We start from the raw sequence: 12,774 nt of genomic DNA on the forward strand, positions 1-12,774 counted from the left end.
AGTAAGTTATGTCTCAGTACTGAGCAAGCATGTATTGTATCCATGATTATAGAACGAGAGATATCTCGCGCGATATTGTATTATAATTTTTATACTCAACCTTTACAAGATGCGTCGTGCATTCACAAGAATATGTGATGATATCGTTGTAAACTTTCAGTACAATGCTTATTAAACATTGGCGTGAGCAATTCATAAATATTGCAGAAGATCATTCGGTACACAATCACAAGCGACGAGAACTTTGTTACCTTAACCACATTGAAAAAAAATCCTTGCCTCCATTTCACATCAAACACCGCTCCGTCCATTCAGAACATCCTTGCTATTGTACACAGCTTCCTCTTCGTACACCAGTTCTGCACGATGCCACGAAACTACACTACTGTGTGCAACTGACCTATTTACAAGCGTGACTCACTAAGTGTCTACTCAATCCATGCCCGTGGTGCCATGCACCCGTGACCCTAGAGACTACACACCTATGCATCATTAACCGAGCTCCTCTAACCAGATATTCGGACCGATGCCTCTACTGTCGTACATCCGTGCCTCTAGAATCTTGACACCAGCAAGTGGGTTCAAAACCGTGCCTCCAGACAATCGTGCTTGTACTAACTACACTTCCGTGCCTCTGTTTGCTTGATCAACGTGCCTCACTTGAAACCCATAGTAACTCTACGTGCTCCGCACGCGTGATCGCCAATGCAACTTTGGTGCTGCACAGACGCGTCTCTCAGTATACCCGTACCTCCACAACCGTGCTTCTACTGACTATAATTCCATGCCTTCGTTTTGCTCAATCCACGTGCTTCACATAAAACCAACACTAACTCTACATCCTACACACACACGTGCCTCTCGCATGAAACCCATAGTATCTCGCCCGTACAACTTTGGCACTACACACACGTAGCTCTCAGTATACCCGTGCCTCCTCATGACCATGCCTGCACTGACTTCAATTCCGTGCCTTCATTTGCTTAATCCACGTGCCTCACATAAAAGAGATACACAGCCGTGCCTCAGAGTAAACAACACACGTGCCTCTACTGTATTGATAACTATGATCCCAATTAAATAACATCCGTTCAAAAGAACATCTTTAAAAGAGATGCACAGCCATACCTCTTCTACAAACATACAACAGCAATGAACACTTAGGTTCTTAGGTTCATATCGTTTCATATATCAAGACAACATTAACCCGTGGCATAGATTTTTAAACAAAATCCATTTATGTTCAAAGGCTATAACTAACATCACTGCGGCAGAAGATTGAAGATAACAACAAGCCTCCCATCACGCTATTTGAAAGTTATCAGCACCAAGTTGTTTACTTCAATAGACGATGCCTGGAGAAAATCACTAAAACCTTCCTGTTTGAACACCATTCTACTACCCAAGCCAATGAAGTAGGAGCAAGGAGTGCTCACATATATATCATCATCACCAGATTCCAAAGTAACTTCAAGAGTTAAAACGCCAGTCCTAGGAAAAGTCACAAACTCCTTCAAACTCCTCACAACAATACCAGGAATAACCTGACAAAAAACATCAAGCTATCAGAAATAAAACAAAAATTAAAAACTATAAATAGAAGAGATAATAAAAATAAATAAATAAACAGAAACAAAGAAAAAACAGTGGAAAAAATCTGACCATATGATGACCATTAACATTCATGGAATCAATCTTGTGAACAAAAGGACAACACGGTATGTAGGCATCATCAAAGAGTTGACACCTCATGAAATACATCTGCTGATAATTAAGAAAAACACCACAGGTGTAATAACAACTCCCAACAAGTTCCATCTCGGAGTCGCTCAAACCATCAAGAGCTACAAAATATAATTACACAGGCTCAAGGGAACAGAAAAATCATCATGTGCAATAAAACAAGCTAAAAACTTCCTTAAAAATAAACCTTACCAACAGAAGGTAAAGGAGACAACACATCTCCACGACCAACACGATAAAAATCAATACCAATCCATGTTCCATAGTGTTCAAGCTTAATGGTCATTATATCACGAGGACGAACACCATAATCACTGACCAATCGTTCCCAGGAAGGACCATGGAATTTACTCCTCAACCGACCATGACTAAACAGAACACCATACAAATAACCCTCATTGCACTGAAAAGCAAGATCAGTATCTTCGTCACCCCTCCTTATGGCTAAAGCCCTACACTCCTTGATGTAACGAGCAAGATGAGCTCCAACACTGCATGGAACATACTGCACAACAAATCAAAACAAGGATCATAATCAAAACCTAAACAACATGAGCAGCACCAAAAGAAATAAACGTGTGTGCCAAAAATTGAACAATTATAAAATGATATTCTTACAACACGCCTCCAACAACGCCGATCCAGGACCACACTGAACCCATCTACAGAAGAATCAACAGAAGAAACGGGCCACCAGGCATACGGCAAAAAGGACAAGCCATAACCGCAAGGAACACATGATTATCAAGAACTAATCACACAAAACCTAGTTGAAACTTGACATCTGATAGTGTTGGTAGTCCCCACCCGTAACTACCCCATAAATCTCCATATCCCGGAAATATAATGGGAACAAAAAGAAAAACGTCAAAGGGAAATAGGAAACCCACGAAGGCAACCGGTAGGGAACGGCGATCACGCGAACGGGGAAGCGCGGTCGACGCTAAAGAAGGACCGCCGTAAAAGCAGGCAACAAGCGCGGCGTCCGGGACAGGGGCCGCCGTAACCACGCGACAAGAGCGGCGGCCGCGACGGACGAAGACGACAGCAAAGAAAGAACAGTGCTCCACGACGGTTCGCCCACACCAGAAAGAAAACAGATCAAAAGGTTTTACAAAACATTAAAAATATAAGGACTAAAGTAAAAAAAAGAAAACCCGAAAAGGGAAACCAGAAACCGGAAAACACGGGAGACACCGTGCGTGCAACAAGTGTCGCGCGCGGAGCGCCTCGGAAAAGTCTCCCGACCGCTCTGCGCGTGACACTTGGCGCGTCGGGAGCGCTCCCCGACTAATCGTTGCGAGGAGCGCTCCTCAATTAGTGATTTCGTAAGAAGAGGACCACGCTTGCTGGGTGACGCCCTATCATGGCCGTATGTTGTTGCAATATGAGAAAAGACAAAACAATAGGTAAAGGATGTGATAATGGAGGTACTTTTGCGAAACGAGGGCGAAATGCAAAAACTGCCACCTTTTGTTTTTTCGGGCGAAAATCTTTGAATGCAACGCTATTTCTTTTACAGAATGCATTGATCACCTGCTTAACCCAGATTATGATAGCTTGGGCCTGCCTGTCAGGCTGATGTGGCAAAAAAATACCACTCCGGCACATTGACTTGGTCTTCCTCATAATCTAGGTCAAGTGAGCTATCAATGCAGTCAGTAAAAAAATTGTGTTGTGTTTGATGGGTTTTGTAAAAAAAGGCGGTTTTCTGTTAATGACGACACAATTGTGACATGTTTGGAAGGGAGGAAAGTGACCTTGAACTCTGGTAATATAGCCAGAGTTTGGAAGGATCCTATTAGAGGTGCTGCCCCCTTGAGAGATAAATTCCCAACCTTATTTCACATATGCAACTATCAGGAGATTACTGTTGCTGAATTTAAAAACTTTGGGGGTGGTGACATGTTCAGAAGAAATTTACACCCTCCCCTCACAGATCAGTGGAAGGATCTGGTTGAGGTGGTTACCTCTTGGCAGTTATCTGACGAGACTGGTCAGATTAGTTGGGCGTTGGGTAAAAAAGGTAAATTCTCGACCAAATCGGTCTATACACACTTGGAAAAGCATCTGGCTGGATGTGACTATAGATGGATCTGGAAAGCTAAAATCCCCCTTAAAATCCAAATTTTTCTTTGGCAAGTATTCCAAGACGTGGTTCTGACTAGAGAAGTCATGAGAAAGCGCAACTGGGCAGGCAATCCTAAATGCTCTTTTTGTGAGAATGTGGAGACCTCACAGCATCTTTTCTTTACGTGCCCTGTGGCTCGGGTGGTATGGAGGACGGTTGGATGTGTGTTGGGCACATCTTTATGTCCAAATAACATTTGGCAGTACTATTCCTGGTGTTATATTTTCCTTCCTGATGGAACCAAACTTTACACCTCTGGTTTGGCGGCAATCTGTTGGGCGATTTGGAACAATCGTAACCAAGCTACGTTTGAACATAAAGATCTCAAAAGCCCTTTTAATGTGGTGTATGCTGCTTGTGGTTTTTTGATGTACTGGGCAGGTTTGATGGCTGGCGATGATAGGGAGACCATGGAGCGCGGAGCCAAGATGCTCAGGTCCAGTGCATCGATGATGATGAGAATCTGCGCGGCTCCAACCAACTCAGCTTCAAACTGATCCCTTCTGCATCTCTTCGGAGCTTCGAGTTCTCATCTGTCAAGGATATGCTGCCTTTCACTCCTGCGCGAGTGCTCTGATTGCTCTTTTGTGAGCCTGTAAGCTTGGTGAAGTTAGACTATCTTGGGTTTCTTTTGGGGACTCCTTGGTGTTTAGATCCTTTAGGTTGCGTGATCACAGGTGTCGCTGGGTTTTTGCCCCGCAATGAGCTGCTCGATGACGAGTGCTCATGGTGTGTTTCCCAGTGGTGCTTTGAACTCGCCTCCCCTTTCTAGTTTCCTTGCGATGTAGTTGGTATTTGGGTCTGTGGTTGTCTGAACTATGTATTTCCGTTATGCTTTTAATGGAAAAGGGTTGAGATCCGGTTCAAAAAAAATATCAATCAGGCATTGTTGTGGACAGGGTGCCGCACATAGATACTACTCCCTCTGTAATTGCGTTACCTTTGTTTATTTTGGATCAACTCTATAGAAAAATGTGCAAATCTACAACACCAATTGCATCGATTTTGATCAACTTCGTAGAAAAATGAGCGTAGCTTAGATGGTTAGGTTCCTTGTGATGGAACCAGTCCACCAAGGTTCAAGTCGTTTCTCGATTTATTTTAGTGAGAGAGATGTTCCCATCAGCTATGAAGATACATGTGGTGACTTCGTCGATCTTAAAATGTTGTGCTGCCTCGGTCACTAGAAGGTGCTCATAGGGGCTGTGTGGATATCTACGTTGTACTGTGTTCAAAAAAGTTCGCAATTTTTTATACATAGTATGAAAATGTATTTCATAAAGAATCTCACGAGACTACTTTGACGATTTAGGTGCTAGTATTTTTGTAGACTTGATCAAACTTAAAACAAATTTTACCTGAGACAAACCATTAACTACAATTATTTTGGATAGAGATACCTGTTGTTTACAGAGATTTATAATAATCTCTGAAAAAACGGTTGGAAACATGTGGAACGGCTCAACCCATTTTCCAGTTAATTTAGCAATTCACATTTCCTCCTCAGCTCGGTCATTTCTCACGCCTATAAAACCTCAGCAACCCAGAGCAAACCCTCCAGTGCAACAACCCCTCCCAAGTCCCAAAAGCGGAAAAGCCACGATGACCAGGCCTCACACTGGCAGTGAGCCACCACTGGTGATGCATCTGCTGCTCTGTTGCACGTTTCTCCTGGCCTTCGCTGCTCCGGCGACCACCGCAGCCTCCGCCCCCGCCCCGGCTCCGACCCCGGCGAAGCAGACCATGACGTGGGACGTGGAGTACATCATGTGGGCGCCGGACTGCCAGCAGCGGGTGATGATCGGGATCAACGGCAAGTTCCCCGGGCCCAACATCACCGCCCGCGCCGGCGAGACCCTCAGCATCACCGTCAACAACAAGCTGCACACGGAGGGCCTCGTCATCCACTGGCACGGGATGCGGCAGGTGGGCACGCCGTGGGCGGACGGGACGGCGTCCATCTCGCAGTGCGCCGTCAGCCCGGGGGACTCGTTCACCTACGAGTTCGTCGCCGACAAGGTAGGCAACGAACGAACGTCGCAACCGAACAAAACCCCGTACCCGGAATGGCCGGGCACGTGAGGAAGGCCCAAGGAACTGAACCAAATTTGTTTTCTGGTGCAGCCGGGGACCTACTTCTACCACGGGCACTTCGGGATGCAGCGGGCGGCGGGGCTGTACGGGTGGCTCGTCGTGGACGCCACGGCGGAGCGGGGCGAGCCGTACCGGCGGGACTACGACGGCGGCGAGCTCCGCATGCTGCTCAGCGACTGGTACCACGACAACGTGTACGCGCAGGCGGCCGGGCTGGAGCAGAAGTACGATCACTTCCAGTGGGTCGGCGAGCCCCAGACGATCCTCGTCAACGGGCGAGGGCAGTACGACTGCATGCTCGGCGCGGTCACGAGGTTCCACCGGGGCATCGACCCGCGCGCCAGGACCTGCGTGCGGGGCAAGGAGGCCAAGCTGTGCGGCGACGAGGAGAGGTGCCTCCGGCGCAGCGAGTGCGGGCCCTACTGCCCGGAGAGCCAGTGCGCCCCCGTGGTGCTCGACGTGGAGCCCGGCAGGACGTACCGGCTCCGGATCGCCAGCACCACCTCCCTCGCCGCCCTCAACGTGCAGGTCCAAGGGGTGAGTAAGAAAGAAGACGCATTTCCTCTCCACTCTTCAGTAGGTGGTAGTAGTAACGTAACGTCGGTTGACACGGCGGTGGTGGTGATTTTGTAGCACGAGCTGACGGTGGTGGAGGCCGACGGCAACCCCGTGGAGCCGTTCACCGTCGCTGACATCGACATCTACTCCGGCGAGAGCTACTCCGTGCTCCTCACCACCAACCACACGCCGACGTTCTACAGGTCGGGGTCCTTCTGGGTCTCCGTCGGCGTGAGAGGACGGCCTCCCAAGACGCTGCCGGCCACCGCCGTCCTAAGGTACACCAACAGCAGGTTCCCGTGGCCGGGCAGCCCGCCGCCGGCGACTCCGGCGTGGTACGATCTGCAGCGCAGCAAGGACTTCGCCCGCAGGATCAAGGCCCGGAGGAACGCCGCCGAGGCGCCGCCGCCGCCGCGGACGGAGCAGGTGAGCCGGAGGATCGTGATGCTCAACACGCAGACCCTGGTAGACGGGCACATCAAGTGGGCCGTCAACAACGTGTCCCTGACGCTCCCGACCACCCCGTACCTCGGCGCCTACTTCTACGGCGTGCAGGGCAGCGCCTTCGACGCCTCCGGCGAGGCGCCCAACGGGTTCCCCGGCGGCTACGACATCGACCTGCCGCCGGAGAACAACAGCTACGAGGCCACGCTCAGCGACCGGGTGTACGAGCTGGCGCACGGCGCCGTGGTGGACGTGGTGCTCCAGAACGCGGACATGCGGAGGGACAACGACAGCGAGACGCACCCGTGGCACCTGCACGGCCACGACTTCTGGGTGCTGGGGTACGGCGAGGGGCGGTACACCGGCGGCGAGCGCCTCAACACGGAGGACCCGCCGCTGCGGAACACGGTGGTGGTGTTCCCGCACGGGTGGACGGCGATCCGGTTCGTCGCCGACAACGTGGGCGCGTGGGCGTTCCACTGCCACATCGAGCCGCACCTCCACATGGGCATGGGCGCCGTCTTCGTCGAAGGGGCCCACATGATACGCGAGCTGGACGTGCCCAGAGAGGCAATGATGTGCGGGGTGATCAGGACGACGGTCGCAGCCCTGACTCCCGCTAAGCCGGGCTCGCCGGCGCCGGCGCCGTGACGGCCATCGGCTCATGGATAAGCTCCTCCTCGCATGCCTGTACCAGTATATCCGTGGTCACTTGTGAATGCGCGGTGCAAAACAAAGGCTTTCCAGTCAGAACTCTAGCGTGTTTTCACTGCATTCTCAGTGAATAAAGTTTTATATTGATAAAGAAAAAAGTCTGCTTTCTGATAAACGTCGTCTTGTATATAATGAAAAGATAATTGTTTTGAAATTTTCTTAGTCCTCCGCCATCAGGGTACTATCGAATGAAATCATTCCACCACCGAGAAATTTATGCACCAAGAAATATCCAGCGAACTGCGTGTAATATGACATGAAACAAATGGAACAGGCATGGTCAATCAAGATCCGAAACAGTACAGGAGCACTCAGTATTTTTAGAATTACACAAGACATGCTAATCTGCGACGAGTATCAAATTCTCTCTTCAACATCCGTGAACATCCGGTGGTTCTTACTCCTACCAGGCTACACATATTCTACCAAAACCATGGAATCCCATCTCAAACCCCAGTTTCCAGCACCATGTATGATATTGCACGAAAACCTTGTCCGGGAGATGCTCTAGAAGCAGACAGGAAACTTATCTTGATAGTTGCTACATCAGTCGATCTTCACAGAAGCGTAGATCTTCCTCACAAACCAGAAGCAAGCATAGAAGCCGATGGTGCCAGTCAGGACGAAGAAGGCATAAGAAATGATCAGCATGTAACCAAAGTAGAGAATGCCTGAAACAAGCTTCGTGATCTCCAACTTGTTGAAGAAGTAGAAGATAGCATAAGCAAAAAGATATAGAGCTGAAGAGCCTGCGGTCAGGTATGCCCTCCACCACCAGTGGTAGTCCTCACTGCATAGCTGGAAGTAGCAGAGCACAATTGTGATCTCAGCACAGGTTACCAGGAGAATGACGAAGACTATGAAGAGGAAGCCAAAGATGTAGTAGAACTGGTTCAGCCAGATAGATGTGAGGATGAAGAAGAGCTCAATGAAGACAGCACCAAATGGCAATATGCCACCAGCAAGTATCGAGAAAGCTGGCTGCAGGTACCATGCTTGCTCGGGAATTTGTCTGGGAATCTTGTTTGTCTTGACTGGGTCCTCAATTGCTGGCTGCTTGAATCCCAAGAAACTTCCAACAAAGACCAGTGGCACGGAGATGCCAAACCAGAGAAGGACCAGAGCAAACATTGTCCCAAAAGGAACTGCACCAGATGATTTCTCACCCCAGATAAGGGCATTCAGGACGAAAAAGACCCCAAAGATTATACCAGGAAACATGAAGGCAGTTTTGAGGGTGATCTTCTTCCACTCGGTGCCCTTGAACATCTTGTAGAGGCGAGACGACGTGTAACCCGCCAATACACCCATGAAAACCCACAGAAGGACCATAGCAGTCATGAGTCCTCCACGGTTTGCAGGGGATAAGAATCCAAGTAGCGCAAACATCATGGTTACCACTGTCATGCCAAAGAACTGCACACCAGTTCCAACATAAACGCAAAGAAGACCTGAATGAACAGGAGGCCTGAAGGCATCACCATGCACTAACTTCCATCCAGTTTCTTCTTGGGCCTCCTCCTGATTGTCAAGCTGATTATAGTTTGCTATGTCCTTGTAAAGGGTCCTCATCATAATCATGGCTATCATGCCAGAAAGGAAAAGGACAATCATCAAGGAGTTAATGATCGAGAACCAGTGGATTTGGCTGTCACTGGAAAGAAGGTAGACATCCCAGCGAGATGCCCATATGATCTCACTAGACTGCAGAAGATCAATTGTGAATTAATCAGCACGGCAGGAACATGAATGCCAGCAACAAAGGATATGAAAAAGGTAATATACCTCAAAGGTAACGTCGTAAGAGAATACAACATATGCATCAGGAGCCACCTCTTGAGGTGTGTGACTACCAGGAGTTATCTTCGTGTTAGCGTTGCAAGTTTGTACTGTAGGATTCTTGTCATCCCAGGCACCATATTCATGTTTAATGCTGTATGAAGGTAGACAGTGAATAGGCAAGTTATGATAGGCACATGTATCTTCACATAAGATATAAATTTATAAAAAGCCAAGCACTAATTTCTACTCCCTCCGTCCCAAAATAAGTGTCTCAAGCTTAGTACAACTTTGTACTAGTGTTAGTACAAAGTTGAGACACTTATTTTGGGACGGAGGGAGTGCTAAATATTGGCTATGTTGAACATTTACTATAGAGATTAAACTATTTATGAAATGATCAAAAACATTAGATGGACATGAATTTCAATTGGTGTTCGGACTGGGCAGCTACGCATACCCATAACAAAACAAGATCAATTCGACCATGAGGCATGACTAAGTATACATAACATACCTGCTAGGAATCACATGGAAGCCAACAATACGAGCCTCTGGGGAGTTTAGGTCTTCATGGTACAAGACTTTAAAGCTCAAGTGATTGTTAATATAGTACTTGTCATCCTTGAGCTGCCAATATTGTGCTCAAATTAAACAAGTTCCTTGATAAATGTTTCATGTTTCAATGAGTAGCAATCGACTTGGTGAGATGCTCACCTTATAGCCAACGCGGTAACCATGATCAAAGATCGGTTGGCTCCCTTCCCGTGTCTGCCTAGGGACCACAACTGGGAGATTATCCAAAATCCTGATAGAAGGAAAGTAGATTGTCAGGCACTGTATTATATATAGCTTATGTGGAACATAAACCACAATTCTACAACTTGGACCAGTATCATATGTAAGCCGGCTAGACAGTCATGTTAATCTTTTTTTGGCGGGGAATGGTCATGTTAATCAACTGGCAATACAACAAGAACTTCAAAATCAGAACATACATGTTCACTCGATATTCATCATCGATCTTCTCTCTGAAATTCTTTGCAGCCTCTGCAGACAGCTTTGTTCGACAAACAACTATGCAACTCTCATCCCTCCTCATCTTGAACTGCAAGAGTTGGGAAAGTGAACTTAAGTTAATGAGTGCACAACTTATCATATTATGTTGTCGTGCTCTCTACACCCTTGAACAAACGGGCAAAAACCATTTGTAGAGTATTTAATGCAAGATCCACTGGTAGTATACTTACATTATAGACAGAGTTTTCAATTCGGTCCCCACGAAGGACTTCCCCTAAGTTCTCAGCACTGTTCTTAATCGCCTCAGGTTTGCAGTAGTCCAGGAAATAATAGTCATATGGAAGTTGTGTCTTTATAGATGACAGCTTGTTGACCTTCACCTGGAGATCATCATCCTGCAATATGAACGGTTAGTCAACCTTTGAAAACCATTGAGCAAACAGAGAATATACACAGGAAACAATGGATAAAACTTCCAAACAATCATATCTATATACCTAAATAGTTGATCCCCACTAACTCAATTATCCTAACCTGCAACTATGCCAACTCATCATGCCATCATGCATACACCACTAAATTTAATTCTCTCGATATGCAACTATGCCAATTCAGCATGTCACCATGCATGCTACTCATTCTCAATAAATATTTTACAACTATATAATAACCAGATATTGTAAATTGTACGTACTATTATTTCAATTCTCATATTGCTAATCAAAATACTGAAGTTTCATACTGCCAAATCTCATAGAAATAACTGCGTCTAATTCCCACAGCAACACGCGGGGTATCATCTCTAGTTTAGAAGTTTGGTTATACAACTGTAATTGCCATAATAATTGAATGGTATGGTAAGTTGGTAACTGTCTCTCCAAAGAAATGACAGTCACCAATGCAACACAACAACTGGAGCTCCATAAACAAGAGGACTCCAACAACTTGTAAATGATGAAATCAATTAACACGTCAATTTAATGGCACCGGAGAACAGCATGCAAGTGTTAACAGGTGTTAATTAAGTTATACAGAGTGTATCCTGTTTTCCTGATCTCCTGAAATTGTAAATGTGTTAGGAGGCAACAAGAAACAACAACCATGCACTTGTCTATAAGGTGTGGCTTCTTCAAGTAGATCGCGAAGCACATAGGCAACACATATAGGCTTCAACATAAACATTACTATTGCAGAATATACTTCTACACATTTGATTCTCATCAGAATATCATTCAAACAAGAGAACCAAATGAGCTTAAAATAGGTAAGGAGACTATTTGTCTATATCAAACTATATTATGATGGTATAACGGAAAGGGACCTCAGGATATGCATGGTGTTTTTAGATGATGTGGACATTCTAATACAACAACTCTAGTACATCTACAAGCATACTACATAAGGTATGTTGCCGTTTCGAACATTTTAATTGAAGAATGGTCTGCCTGTTGTCGTTTGCAGCCATCATATGAAGATATTAGGCCCTAGCAAGTTAGACGAAGACAACACTTCAGTTCATGCCACTTTCACAAGGTTTTGGTTGCAGTGTTGCAATCTCCATGAAACCCACCAACATACACAACAATAGGTACCTAACTGAATTTTCTACCCAAATCGCCCAAATAGTGTACTACCCAGTAAATACATGTTCTCCAACAGTACAAAGGATACTAAATTAAACAGCGATGAAAACAAGAGACGAAGCGATAACGTGTCTACACCTCTAGATGAACTCAAACAAGCAGAAACCAAAAATCCCCTGCTTATCAACACTTTCTGAAGTGTGACCTGCACCCATCCCACAATAATACCTACGCACTGCACCAAGACACAGTTAACCACATCGACGAATCTCACTATACCGTGCAATACCATCGCGATTCATGCTAAGGAGAGCTAAAAACAACATCAGGAGTCGGCCAATGGAACGAGGAGCCTAACCCCGACGCACCATGCTCGACAAAATTAACCGCACGCAATCAAGGCCAAGCGGGCACTGCCACGTACAGCTTTCACCCTACCCGCAGGTACGCCCAGAACGCACACGCAAGCCAGCATAAAATCCAGACATTCGGCTCTCCACCTCCATTGCTCAGGTCACAAAACCCTGAACCACAGACGCACCCCCTACCAATAATCCTCCAAATGCGTGGAGACCTTCCGAACCCGGGGAAACGAGGCCTGGCGAGCCAGATCTGAGGCCGCGCCTCCCGGTACGGCTAGATCCACCGGCGCGGGCGGCCGGGAGGCCACCTAGAGCTTAGATCCGAGGAGGGGAGGGCGAGCGGGGG

At 46.9% G+C, this 12,774-nt stretch overlaps 2 protein-coding genes across 2 annotated transcripts in view; one reads left to right on the forward strand and one right to left on the reverse strand.

The window, feature by feature from the left end:
- The first annotated feature begins 5,454 nt into the window (after positions 1–5,454).
- On the forward strand, positions 5,455–8,013 carry LOC119329395 (L-ascorbate oxidase-like). Its single transcript, XM_037602436.1, has 3 exons — positions 5,455–5,893; positions 5,999–6,505; positions 6,602–8,013. The coding sequence occupies exons 1-3, from the start codon at positions 5,477–5,479 to the stop codon at positions 7,619–7,621; spliced, it is 1,944 nt and encodes a 647-aa protein (XP_037458333.1). The 5' UTR covers positions 5,455–5,476; the 3' UTR covers positions 7,622–8,013.
- The window catches only part of LOC119329396 (transmembrane 9 superfamily member 7-like), a 5,412-nt gene continuing 574 nt past the window's right edge, over positions 7,937–12,774 (reverse strand). Inside the window, exons 2-7 of the mRNA XM_037602437.1 lie at positions 10,714–10,878; positions 10,462–10,571; positions 10,181–10,271; positions 9,981–10,093; positions 9,470–9,617; positions 7,937–9,388 (exon numbers count right to left, since the gene is read on the reverse strand). Of these exons, the coding sequence (XP_037458334.1) occupies positions 8,231–9,388; positions 9,470–9,617; positions 9,981–10,093; positions 10,181–10,271; positions 10,462–10,571; positions 10,714–10,878 (1,785 nt within the window). The 3' untranslated portion in view covers positions 7,937–8,230. The remainder of the gene's footprint in view (positions 9,389–9,469; positions 9,618–9,980; positions 10,094–10,180; positions 10,272–10,461; positions 10,572–10,713; positions 10,879–12,774) is intronic.

This window comes from Triticum dicoccoides, chromosome 7A, assembly GCF_002162155.2.
Source record: "Triticum dicoccoides isolate Atlit2015 ecotype Zavitan chromosome 7A, WEW_v2.0, whole genome shotgun sequence".
Classification (NCBI taxonomy): Eukaryota; Viridiplantae; Streptophyta; class Magnoliopsida; order Poales; family Poaceae; genus Triticum; species Triticum dicoccoides.

What these genes read in the sequence shown, in the direction of transcription:
- LOC119329395 (XM_037602436.1), top strand. Translation starts at nt 5,477, where the DNA reads ATGACCAGGCCTCACACTGGCAGTGAGCCACCACTGGTGATGCATCTG. An exon ending in ACGAGTTCGTCGCCGACAAG is followed by an intron (nt 5,894 to 5,998) that starts GTAGGCAACGAA and finishes TTTCTGGTGCAG; the next exon opens with CCGGGGACCTACTTCTACCA. An exon ending in TCAACGTGCAGGTCCAAGGG is followed by an intron (nt 6,506 to 6,601) that starts GTGAGTAAGAAA and finishes GTGATTTTGTAG; the next exon opens with CACGAGCTGACGGTGGTGGA.